Below are 13,807 nucleotides of genomic sequence, written 5' to 3' on the forward strand. Positions count from 1 at the left end.
TCAAACATATTTTTTTTCTTTTCAGATTTAAGTAAACCCTCAGCCGATTGGATTACAACTATAAGTTTTTATCCTAGTAGTATTGACAAGTTGATATATATACGCTTTGTAGAGCCTCCTCAACAATATAATTTTACACAGTTTGTTATTAAATTGTGGGAACTCGATCAAAGTAACAATGATGTGAAGGTTGTCAAAGATGTAACAATATCACAGGTAATTATTTCAAACCTGAAAGCTTTCTCTGGAATCAGTATCTATTTATAGGTTACAAGAGCGCAATTATTTGTTTACATTTTACCGGCAAGCTTTTTACCCCAAGATGGTACTCAAGAATAGAATCCTGTAAGGGTTCTGATTGGAAGATACTGCAGGATTGGAATTACTTGAATCGAAAGCTTATCTAATAAGTTTTAAAAATTTGTGAAAATCAAATTCCCTTTAACAAAGTATAGAAAATATTTTCCATCTGAACGTTAGGGCCATTAAAAATATGCCTTTTTCATTAACCGAAAAAAATAGACGATCTTTTTAAACTGCATTTTAGGTCAATTTTTGACACATGATCATATATATTTTTTGAGTGTTATGCAACACTGGCATTTGTAGTAATGCGAACTGCTACCTGTTTATATCTAGTTTGTGTAGTCTTCGAGAAATAAAATAGGGAACACCAGTGGTACCCTATGGAAAAGGCATTACCAATAATTTGGCTCTTGTAACCTTATATGAGAGTTTGATATTTTGAATCGTCCCAGTGCAATAATCATGATAATATAATAGCAAGTTGCAAAAATTTAAATGCCAAAGAGAACAGGTTCTGATTCTGGGGAGAGGTTTTATATCCTTTGTAATAAGAGTCGATATCCTTCAGAAGAATTATCTGTTTGTTCTTTATTTGTTTGGCCTTTACAGATTTTAGGATCAGATATATTCATTTATTAATTTTTTCCTTCATGAGATTCATTGATTCAGTCAGCAGGATTTCTGGGAGAGAGAGAAAAAGTGAGATACTAAAGGGGGTCTCATTTGGGGATTAACATACTAGTATACCCCAAATCTCCTTTCATTTATAAAGTCTAAAATGAGCTGTATAGGTAGCTCACTTTTTATTAGCTCACCTGGCCCGAAGGGCCAAGTGAGCTTATGCCATCACTTGGAGTCCGTCGTCGTCCGTCGTCGTAAACTATTTCAAGAATCTTCTCCTCTGAAACTACTTTAACTGAATGTTCCTTAGGGTATCTAGTTTATAAATTGTATCCGAAGTTTTGATCTATCAACAACATGGTCGCCATTGCTAAAAATAGAACATAATGGTCAAATGCAGTTTTTGGCTTATATCTCAAAAACTAAATCAGTAAGAGCAAAAGTGACAGGGAGTTAAAGTGATGAAAAGGTCAAGATCTATCTGCTATGTAATTTTCAGGCTAATTGAACAACCTATTGTTGGGTAAATGTCAGATATAGTTATTTTTTAGCTCACCTGGCCCAAAGGGCAAAGTGAGCTTTTCCAATCACTTGGCGTCCTTTATAGTCAATTTTTAACCATTTTTCGTAAATCTTAGTAATCTTTTACAAAAATCTTCTCCTCTGAAACTACTGGGCCAAATTTAACCAAACTTAGCCATAATCATCATTGGGGTATCTAATTAAAATAAATGTGTCCGGTAACTTGGCCAACAAACCAAGATGGCCGCCATGGCTAAAAATATAACATGAGGGTAAAATGCAGTTTTTGGCTTATAACTCAAAAACCAAAGCATTAAGAGCAAATCTGACAGGAAGTAAAATTGTTGATCAGGTCACGATCTATCTGCCCTGGAATTTTCAGATGAATTGGATAATCAGTTGTTAGGTTGCTGCCCCTGAATTGGTAATTTTGAGGAAATTTTGCTGTTTTTTTGTTATTATCTTGAATATTATTATAGATAGAGATAAACTGTAAACAGCAATAATGTACAGCAAAGTAAGAACTAAAAATAAGTCAGTATGACCAAAATAGTCAATTGACCCCTAAGGAGTTATTGCCCTTCATAGTCAATTTTTAACAATTTTCTTAAAATTTGAAGATTTTCAATAACATTTTCCACAGAAAGTACTGTTATAGATAGAGATAATTGTAAGCAGCAAGAATGTTTAGTAAAGTAAGAACTACAAACACATCACCATCACCAAAACACAATTTGGTCATGAATCCGTCTGTGTCCATTTTTTAATATTCACATAGACCAAGGTGAGCGACAAAGGCTCTTTAGAGCCTCTAGTTACAACATTACTTGACAAACTGAATTATTTACACAATTTTCAAGCCATTAGTATGCTTACATAATATAAATGAATAAAAAAAACATCTGTGTTATAAAGTTATATTGTACATGGAAGTGCTAATTTAAAGAAATATTTTAATTTCAGTATGAATATTATTTTCATGATGTACCACCAGGGAGATATAAAGTGAAAGTAAGTTATAAAAATTATGTTCGTCCATCTGTCCATCTGTCCCACTTCAGGTTAAAGTTTTTTGGTCAATCTAGTTTTTGATGAAGTTAAAGTCCAACCAACTTGAAACTTGGTACACATGTTCCCTATGATATGATCTTTCTAATTTTAATGCTAAATTAGAGTTTTTCACCTCAATTTTTACAGTCCACTGAACATAAAAAAGGATAGTGCGAGTGGGGCATCCATATACTCTAGACACACTTTTTTGTTTATAAAGAAATCTCTGTCATGAAAAATAAACAGGAATATGCAAAATAAATAGTGTTGATAAAGAAGCAAAAAGCTAATTGTGAAAATTATAAGTTGCAATACCATTCCCTTTTAAAAAAACAATTTTTTTCTACAGGTTGAACCCAAGAGTACCTTTCAAAAGTGTTTTTGTTGGAATAGTAATGATGTGTGTGTATCATGTGCTAGAACAACTACTAGGCCAATCATTATAGAGAACTGTAAGTAGATTTGAAGATTTTTTTTCTTACTCATAATAATGATCAGTTTAAAAAAAAAATTTGGTGTTCAGCAGACAAAATTAAAATCTAACCACCAAAAGTGATAGTCAGGTGACTAGGATAAGAAATCATGCATTTGATGTTGTCCTTCACAAAGCTTTTTATAAAACAGAATCATTCTATCATTTAACTGAAGCTGTATTACATAGAAGTACAGTTTACCTTTTACAGCTACAAATGTAAACTTAGCTGACACTTTAAAATGACAAAGTTGTCACTATAAAAAAAACAATGACATCTAAGATTTTAATGTTATATACTTTGGGTAGTGTTTTATAGTCTTAATCTTTAATACTGATACCTCAGATACTTCTAATACAAGGGAACTCATACAAAAATAACCAATCATTGTTCTTGTTTTCTTCTACATCTTTATAAGGAGTGAATATACAAGTAACTCTTATATGTTTTTGATAATTCAAGAATACAACAATTTATATATTGGTACATTGAAGTATAAGTTTTAATTGATTGTCTGAAATGTAAAAAAAACAAACCATCATGTTCATTTGGTACTAGGGGGAAAAGGATGTGTAGCCTGTATAATTAGATCAAATATAAAAAAGAAGATGTGGTATGATTGCCAATGAGACAACTATCCACAAAAGACCAAAATGACACAGACATTAACAACTATAGGTCACCGCACGGCCTTCAACAATGAGCAAAGCCCATACCGCATAGTCATCTATAAACGGCCCCGATAAGACAATGTAAAACAATTCAAACGAGAAAACTAACGGCCTTCTTTATGTAAAAAAATGAACGAAAAACAAATATGTAACACATAAACAAACGACAACCACTGAATATACAGGCTCCTGACTTGGGACAGGCACATACATAAATAATGTGGCAGGTTAAACATGTTAGCGGGATTCCAACCCTCCCCCTAACCTGGGACAGTGGTATTACAGTACAACACAAGAACGAACTATAAAAATCAGTTGAAAAAGGGTTAACTCATCAGATGGACAAAAATATAAGTGGACGTGGCCGGGTACTTATACATCCCGACACAAAAAGACACAATGAACAGATCTGAGAGTACTCGCAGTTATCTGACAGCTAGTTCAAAGCCACTAACAACTAATAAAATAATCATGCATCTAAGACTAAACTATCAATCCGTACACATCCAACATCCAATGGATTTAGTGTAAAGACATCATAAACAGCCAGAGAAAAACATGACCTTGTGCAATGCCAAGTTACAGGTATCGACAGATTGTAGATCCATGAATATGTATATATATAACATACTAGTAAAATTTAGTTACCTTTTAATCTACTGATAACAAAATCAATATTTATTCCAATAAAAACAATATTCAATGATCTTATTACGGTGTTGAATAGGTAACCTTTTAGAATAAGTTTTTTTAAAGGAGCGACAAGTTTACATGGATCATTTCTAAATTTCCGGGCACAGTTAACAACATTTCCGTAAAAATGAGGATGTGCTATCCTGTTTGAAATAAGTTTTCTACAGGTACATCCAAACTTCAAAACCAAATCTTTATATCTATGGAAAAATTTAGTAAAGGTTTTCAGTAATTTATGGTAACGATATCCCTGGTTTAATAATTTACCAGTAAGACTAAACATGATATGTTGGGGTATTCAAGAAAGAGAATTACAGCTATGTAATCATATATTACAGATATGCAGTATGGGCTTGTTCATTGTTGAAGGCTGTACAGTGACCTATAGGTGTTAATTTCTGTGCCATGTTAGTCTCTAGTTGAGAGTTGTCTCATTGGCAATCATACCACATCTTCTTTTTTATTTGTAAAAATCAATAGATATGTTTATTATATAATTACCTTTGTATGTAGATTTGCTAAAGCAGTTTTTTTTTCTCGTTTTGCACTATATATAGTAAGCACATCTGTTACGACCACTTCTACTACAACTACTACTTCTACTACTCTAGCCACCACGAATACTGTCACTGGTTCAGATACCAGCTTTCCAACCAGTACCAATACACTGTCACCAGTTGTTGGTGGGTCAGACGGTGGAACAGACTCACCCAATGCAGAGAAGGTTGTAGCTGTTGTATTTGGTATAATTCTTGGTTTACTGCTGGTAGGAATACTGGCATTCATTGCTTACAGTAACAGGAGAAAGAAACATGGTATAATACTTATGTGTTAATTATTTGAATATAGATTTCTATGAAGCATCACATAAACTTTATAAAAATAAAAGTCAAATTTAAACTCCAAGTCACTTGTAGAACTGTAGAAAACTAACCATATACATTACAGCTCAGGTGGATTTTGTTTTGTCAACCTGTCCACAGTGGGAGTGGGCACCGGGTGGGAAGAATTTCTGGCTTGTCCACTCTGCCCACCCATAGGAGTGGGCATTCAATTTCTTTTGTTTAATCAAAAGATTTGCAAGTATAATCAATCGAAAAAAGCAGATAAGCATTTGTATTCAATATTTTTTCAAAAAAAGAGATTATAGCTAGAGTGGGCACTGGTAGGCTGTCCACAGTGTGCCGGTTGAAAAAGCAAAATCCATACTGGCTGTTGTGTATCAGAGGTGACCTTTGAATTGAAATTCAAAATTAATAGATATTATAACAATAGGACAAGAAGAGGGTGGCCTGACAAGACTGACAAAAAGGAATGAATAGATATTATAACAATAGGACAAGAAAAGGGTGGCCTGACAAGACTGGCAAAGTGGAAAGGGATTAATATAAGTTGCAAAACTTGTTTCCCAACCCACTATAAATAAATATGTTTAAACTAAGACTGGCAAAAAGGAATTTACATGTTGCATTCTGTCATTACATGATTTCTCATTGGTTGACAACTACTAAAATCTGTTAAAAAAATATCACCTGATAAAGTATTTCATTTTCTATATTGGTAAAATACATTTCACAATAACATAATCATAATAATTACCAATTCTTTATTTTAAAAGAGTAAAAACAGTTAGTTGCAAAAAGCTAATCCTCCAGGAGTCCCTCACATACAATACAATCACAAATACTTAATTTATAATCATATAGTTCAATTTATCATTAACAGAATTTAAAACAGTTAAAGAGGTACATGTAGTAAAAAAATTAACATAAAAAATTAAAATAATACAAAGTAAAAACAGTAATGTATCACTGTTGTATCAAAATTTTCCTAATATTCTGTGAAAAAGTAAAATTGTTTTGGACTTTACACATTTTGTATAGCAGTCCATTTCATAGAACTGATAGAGAATAATTATAAGATTTCTGTAAACAGCTCAGTTTTTAGCTTAGTAGTGTAAGTTAACCTTGAATAACACCTCACAATTTAAATAATTTGGATTAGTATCGGATATCAGATCAAGTTCTTGTCTCCCCTTGTTAAATAAAAAAAAATCAATTTTGTTCATAAGGGTGTGGTGCCTAAAATCTACTGCATATTTGACCATGTAATTAGACAAGCGTTATTTTATTTATTTTTTCAAAAGAAATGCAAAGATAAACTGACACAGTGAAATAAATTCAATATGCAGTGGTAATTTCTATGGTACATAAGACATGCAACCTTTTTTATTTAGCATATTTACATTGTTAACTCTACATTTCAATATGAGTGTAATGCATATTATAACAGAATTGACATATATTAAAGAATAACAAATGAATTTATTTTTTAGATTCAGAAAAAATTGAAACAGATCCTTTTGAAGATAATGCTCCTCCAAATTCATATTTCCCTACTGAAACAACTTCTTATCAAACTACTGATACAGAAAGACCTTATCATATTACTGGTAAGACACTATGGGTTTACTATTTACATATTCATACATTGCTTTTTTCTATCATTGTACAATTAATAATTAAAACATCTTTTTTAGCATATTAACACTGTTAAAATTCTTCATTTCAATATGGTTGTAATGTTTACAAGAGTAAAAGGAAATGTGGGATTTAGACCCATCAAGAAAGCATGCTGACAACACAAAAATGGGCAAATATATCTAGGTCAACATAAAAAATCCTTAAACATTATACAAAGTTACATATATGACCTCCAGGGGTGGATCCAGCCATTTTGAAAAGTGGGGGTTCCAACTATATGTCCCTATTCAAATGCATTGATCGGCCAAAAAAAATGGGGGGGGGGGGTTTCCAACCTCCGGAACGCCCCCTCTGGATCTGCCACTGGACCTCTGCCTACATTGCATACATTAAATTAAAGAAAATTGGCAAATAAATAAATCCACAGTTAGCTATGATTGAAGACTTTTTTCCAACATTGGTGGAATATAAATACCAAAAGTCTTTCTGTGGTGAAGTACTCCTTTTAGTTGTATACAGACAGATGCTTCAACAATATTTAAAAGTGTATAAATATGATTTTAACTTTCAAAAAGGGAACATCACAAATAGGCTTTAACTTTGGATAGTTTTATAGGCTTTGTTCAATCACTGGTTCACTGACTTATTTCAATTGTTTTGATGTGTAACAAAATATTGCCATGGAAATCAATACAGAAAATAGTGCTTTTTTGCTGGAGGCTTTAATCATTATGATTTCATTAATTGCAGGAGATTTGGTCAAGATACCTACAGTTTATATAGTATGTGCAGAAGATCACCAGTATCATGTGAATGCTGTCGAAGCACTTGCACGATTTCTAAACTCTCACTGTCAGTGTAATGTAGTTTATGCCCCTTGGTGTCTCCATGAATATCTTGATGGTAAATTCAGATGGGTCATTAATACAATTGAAAAGGCAGATTTTGTTGTTATTGTGAATTCTGAATTGTCATACCACCAATTCAAATCTTGGAAGAACAAGGAAGACAAATCGTGGAAATCACCAGATGGAAGTCAAACATTTGATTTATATATGTCATCGGTTAGTCAGATTACTAAGCGTATTTTAAATGTAAACAATCATTTCAAATGTATTATTGCACATTTTAATTACACAGCTAATGAATTCTCATTGGATGAATTATGCACAGGCGCTGAGTATCAGATGCCAAAACATATTCACGAGTTAATGTGCCAGATTCATCAGATGGATAATCGTCGTGCCGGTTACGACAATATCGGCTTTTTTGCAGATCTGATTGGGTCTACTTCAGATGGACAGCATTTGTCAAAGTGCATCAACTGGGCAGCAAATTTTGAAAAACAAAATCCTAATTGGTTCAATGAATATTTTGAAAATGGTGAGCAATTTGACTCTGGTATAAGTAGTCCATCTAATTCCTTAGGTGGAGAAACAGTTATTAAGCGAAATTCAGATGGATCATCAGACGGTCATGTTAGAGATTCTCATCAAACATCTCCAACCAAGTACAATCTCGGGGTGAACAGAAGTAGGCAGAATTCATTTGAAGATAACAATTTAGTCGATAACTTTTCTGAACAGGCACTAAGACCCTCAGATCCTTCTAGTGACGATTTCACTTTTAAACCTCCAAGTGACATTGAAGATGAAGACATTCTCAGCCAGCAGTTGCGACAAGAAATTTACGATCTGAATAGAAGAGCGTTAGAATCTCAATATCAAAATGATATTGCACCGCCATATCACCCGTCAATAGTATTCAGAGGCATGAGTCAGGAAGAAGAAATCCTAAGTCTTGGTGGACAGAGTGTTTAAAGCTTTAAGGATGTTCGCTACTCTGTTTCAAAATAACAAGCTTTTTAAAAGACTGTTATAAATTGATAGTATATAAATAAAGAAACTAAAAAAGCAGAAAAAAATGATGGGTCCGTGTGCTTGTTTTCAAGATATAAGCCATTGAAAATTTGGCGGGAAATAATTCTCTCTAGATTTTTCTTACATTTAACATTAACACCTTTTTTGTTTAAAAAACTATGAAAAAATAACAAGGATTTCATAAGATTTTGAAATATGGCTTTTTAAACTGTATGTAATAAAAATGTAAAAAGAAAAGTGGGGGTTAGTGGGCAAAATTTTTTGATGTTAATACATGGATAAAACCAGAGGATTCCGAAAATCTGGCAAAAATTCAAAAAATAGAGGAGCAAACATCCTTAATAATTATAATCAGAAAGAAAAGATCTAGAAATCCATGTTTTTATAACTATTTGTTATTGTTGATATTGCTGAATGTCAGGTCATACATGAAATTGTTAATGTGTTTTATGTCTATCTATTAAAGTTTAAAAAGTTCTTTCATCAAAAGACTGAATAAAATATTTAAAATCAAAAGAATCTAGAATATATTTTAAAGAATACTTTAGTTAGAGTTATACAAAATAAATAATATTTTGATTGTTATATTGTTATATATTGGTGTTAAAATTTATATTCAATTGTTAAGATTTTAATCTTAAATTTATTGTCATAATTTTTTTTTAACAACATAATGCATTATGTTTTCTTGGCATGGCATGCATTTGTTCATCTATCTGTTTGTCTGTCTGTCCAGTACTAGGTTAGGTATTTTGGTTTATGTAGTTTACCTTGAAGTTGTGTTCAAATAAACTTAAAAGTAGTACACATGCATATTGTGAGATGTATTTCACCAAACTGTGAACAACAAAATGCTATGTAAAAAGAAATTAATCTATGCATTTAGAAAAATTTTGTAAATGACGTTTAAGAAAAATTTGACAAATTTCTAACCAAACTTTTGAAATTCAATAACTAGTATCTGTTCTTCGAATCAGACATAAATAAATTTGCAGGAATAAGTAAATGATAAAGAGTATGTACTATCACTTCTGTAGACACGACAATCGTAGATTTTAACTCCTAATTCTGTCAATGCTCTGAGTACATATTAATATGTATTTTATAGTTTTACATCATTTAGAAGTGCTATTTGTGAAAGATTATTCTGTCAATGCTTAAAGTACATATTTAATTGTAATTGTATTTTTATTATTTTACACTATTTAGAAGTGCTATTTGTGAAAGATGCCATATATGATTTTCAAGATATTTTGAAAGAAGCAATGCATTAAGTTTACTGCTATTTGAGATAGCATGGTGCTGATGCAATGGCATTTGTTACCCTTCATATATCTGTATGTCCATATGTCTGTATATCTGTCTTTCTGTTTGAGATAGTATACTTTGAGTATACTTTGAAGTTGCCATATTTTTATCTTTAAACTTAGTTCAAATTTTCATTATGATGTAAACTTTTTAAATCATATGCCAAATTAAGAGTCTTACCTGATTTCACGGTTCACTGACCAAGAACACATAGTCTGTCTGTCTGTCCTTCTGTATAAGGCAGTCAGGGGTGTCATTATCTTTCATGTTGACAGATACATTCCTAGTTGTAGGTGTTACTTTTCATATTCTTCTTATGAATAACCTTGTTAGTATACTTTGAAGTTGCCATATTGTCATCTTTAAACTTAGTTGTTAACTTTAAAAATCATATGCCAAATAAGGACTCTTACCAATTTTTTGGTTCATTGACCATTGAAGTGTAGTTTGTGTCAGCTATAGTGTCTTATATATTCATGTTTGTTATGTAGTATTTTTTCTATCTATAGTTGCAGGACCAAAGTTGTTTTTAGAATTCCTCTGTAACAGTATTATAAATAATCTATCTTGTATATAGAAATATAATCAAATAATCAAAAGGAAATTTTTAGAATATTTTATAAGTATATTATATAAAAAAAGAAGTGTGTATGTGCCATATTTTTTTTAAATTATTAATGAAATGTTGATTATATATGTTCATGTAGCAATTTTTTCTTGTTCATTTTATGAAACTAATTAAATTGATCTGATGGTGCGCAATATTAAAAAGAATGTAATATTTTAGAATGTTGTTCATGGGGGTCTGTACATAATAGAATAATGGGTATATATGAATAAAATTAGAGAAAAATGGGCATAATGACTATTGAATAGAAAAAAATAGCCTCAAAAATGAAAAAATACTTAAATGAATGACCTCTCCAGACCTTCGTTTATGGGGGACTGTCTTCATATGTTGTTTTTATTTTGCTACAGGAATAACACCTTATTCATTTTTGTTTTGTTATATTAAAGGGGACCATTTTTTTTAGTTTTTAAAACATTATTATGATTTACCATTGATTTAAGTTATGATATTGCATAATTATCCACTCATATCAGTTAATAGCTTTGTATGAGAGGCCACCTCAACAGTTAAATTTTAATTATTTAAAAAGCTCGGCAAGCCTCACGCTTTAAATATTAAAATTTAACTGTCTCAAGTGAAGAAATGTTGTAATACACTTGTTGTTGTTGTGGAATCTATATCTCTTACATTGAAAGCTATGCAAATTCAATATTTTATTAAAATCTCACCACTTGTATAGTTTAAAAATATATAAAATATAGCGTAGCATCTCAGTTCCAAATGCATACTTACACAATAAATTGTTATGTGAATCAAAAGTATTTTAACACTCTTCCAAGTACAAATTTATTGTTCACACATTTAGTGTTACTCTTGTTATAAGTTATTTTGATAGTGTTATGAGCTTTTGTCAAAAGCGTGTGTTATAATAAACTTTTATTTTTGTGTATATTTATTAGTTGATAATATTTTTTTGTACACCTATTCTGAATCATAAGAAAAGTTGATTAATAAATTGTTTACTCCAAGTTATTTCCTTTCAAGATTTAAAAAAATCTTTTTAAACAATTAGAAAAGGTTAACATGCATATTTTGACAGAAGCCTTCTTGCGCCAATAAATGTTTTTCAATGGTATCATTTGCTCAAACTTTTTTTCTTTCATATGTATCAATTGGCCAATATTTGGAAATCATTTGCACCAATGATAAATAAATGGTATTATCAACATTTTTGTTGAACTATGAGATTGTTCAATATATCAAATGAGAAATTATTTATACCATGCTTTATAACTGTTCTGAAAATTTATCTATTTTATTGTTGATGATATTATGATATATAGATCTTATATTATAGTTGTATATCTTGTCTTCCATGTGGCATATACATGTAGTATATTACTTATTCACTTAAATTTGATTATTTCTTAAATTTTTATACTTTTAAATGGCAACGTTTAAATTTATTCAGTTTTTAATAAAGATTTGTTGTATTACTTAATATTTAAAGGCACTATTTTTTTATAATTTTACTAATATATACTGTGAATTAATTAATATTTGACAAATTTTGACAAGGCTTTCATGAGTCTTAATTTATCACACCTTCAGTTTTATGTTGATTTTTTCATATGGGTATCCTTCCTATTCATTTTTTATAATAAAACATATTAAATTTGGTACCTTGTTTTTTTAGAATTTCAAAATTTGGAAATAACAACTTTATGCTGGTTTGATGATTTCTTTGGTGATAAAATAGCAATATCACTTGTTTGAAAAGTAACAGATTCAATGGTGCAAAGAAAATGGCTACATGAAAATGAAAGATATAGAAAGCTAGTTTTATATCTGAATTTGAAATGCATTATGGTTGCTTAGTTTCTAATTCAAAGTATTTTCTTTTGATATAGCTTTTGGATACAGAAAGTTCAATTCTTCATTAATTGAAATTTGTTCTTTTTTAAAAAAAAAAATAATGAAGTTAAAATTCTATAGATTCTTCAACATTTGTTTTGTGGTACATTCCAATGAGCACATCCAATTAAAACATATCTTATGACCTTAAGGTCTTAGAACAGTAAATAGTCTATGTCATGGTTTTTCAAAAAAAAAAAAAATGCATATAATTTTTACTTGCTGAACTATTTACTAAAAATGGAAAAATAATTTTACATTTATCTCTTTCATTTATTATCTACAATATTATCAATTTAATTCTTTCAAAAAAAGTGAAAATTTGTATAAAAAAGAAGAAATAAACAGAAAATGTTCCTAAATTTGTCCTTAAATCATCAGATATCCAATTTGAAGTCCAAAGATTTTTCTGATAAAACTGTTGGTACAAAACTTTCAGTTCTGATGATATAAAATAATCATATAGTCAATACCATTGTTTTTGGTTTATAAATCAATCTTTTAAATACTTGTTAGGGGAAACATGAAAAGTCATCGTTTTATAGCCTACAACAAGATGACGTTATACTTGTTTCTATGTTTTGTGATACTTTTTTCACCGAAAACACCACTTGGAATGATGTATACTGTAAAAATTAATTGGTTGACCCTATTTATACATCATTTATACTTAAATATATGTACCAACAACAAATATTTTTTTTTAAGAAAAATCTGTGAATTTGAAATTGAAGATTAATGATTTGAAAAAAAAATTTAGAATACATTTTATGTGCATTCTATACAAATTTTCACCTACAATGAAAGAATTTAAAAGGTGATAATTCGGAAAATAAAAGATAGATTCATTATTTTTTTCATTTTTCTGTTATAGTTCAACAAGCCCCAGTTGTATGCAAAATTTAACCAAAATCTGTGACATACCTCATTTACTTTAACTTGACTGTAAGACTTACTGTTTTGCATTTACATACATAAAAGTTTATATTGCATGTAAAATAGAAGTCTGTTAATCCTGAGATTTTGCAATTTTACACATTTAATGACTGAATTAGATATAATTCACCTGTTTGTATGTAAATGTTTCATCAATAAAGTTGATAATCATTTTAATCACAGCTCTTTGTTTTAAAGAGCACAACTGTAGATTTTACTTAGAATAAAACAGTAAATATCTATTCTGTGTAGAGCTTTATTACTTTTTATAGTTTTGATGAATTTTGTGTTAAAACTATATGAAGTCACACAAGATAAATCTGCTCTGAAGACAAACATAGAGTAGTTTAAGTTGGAATTATTTTTTTTTAAAAAACCT

General features: G+C 30.2%; 1 protein-coding gene across 2 annotated transcripts in view; it reads left to right on the plus strand.

Moving 5' to 3' along the window:
* LOC143067147 (uncharacterized) overlaps positions 1-13,670 on the plus strand; it is a 37,449-nt gene extending 23,779 nt beyond the window's left edge. The window contains exons 6-11 of one of the 2 annotated variants that reach the window (XM_076240209.1): positions 26-216; positions 2,413-2,460; positions 2,849-2,951; positions 4,948-5,151; positions 6,672-6,788; positions 7,570-13,670. In XM_076240209.1, coding sequence (XP_076096324.1) covers positions 26-216; positions 2,413-2,460; positions 2,849-2,951; positions 4,948-5,151; positions 6,672-6,788; positions 7,570-8,639 — 1,733 coding nt within the window. In that variant the 3' untranslated portion in view covers positions 8,640-13,670. Of the gene's footprint in view, positions 1-25; positions 217-2,412; positions 2,461-2,848; positions 2,952-4,893; positions 5,152-6,671; positions 6,789-7,569 lie in introns of both variants that reach the window. The other variant, XM_076240199.1, reaches the window with a different exon arrangement.
* The last annotated feature ends 137 nt before the right edge of the window (positions 13,671-13,807 follow it).

This window comes from Mytilus galloprovincialis, chromosome 1, assembly GCF_965363235.1.
Source record: "Mytilus galloprovincialis chromosome 1, xbMytGall1.hap1.1, whole genome shotgun sequence".
Taxonomy (NCBI): Eukaryota; Metazoa; Mollusca; class Bivalvia; order Mytilida; family Mytilidae; genus Mytilus; species Mytilus galloprovincialis.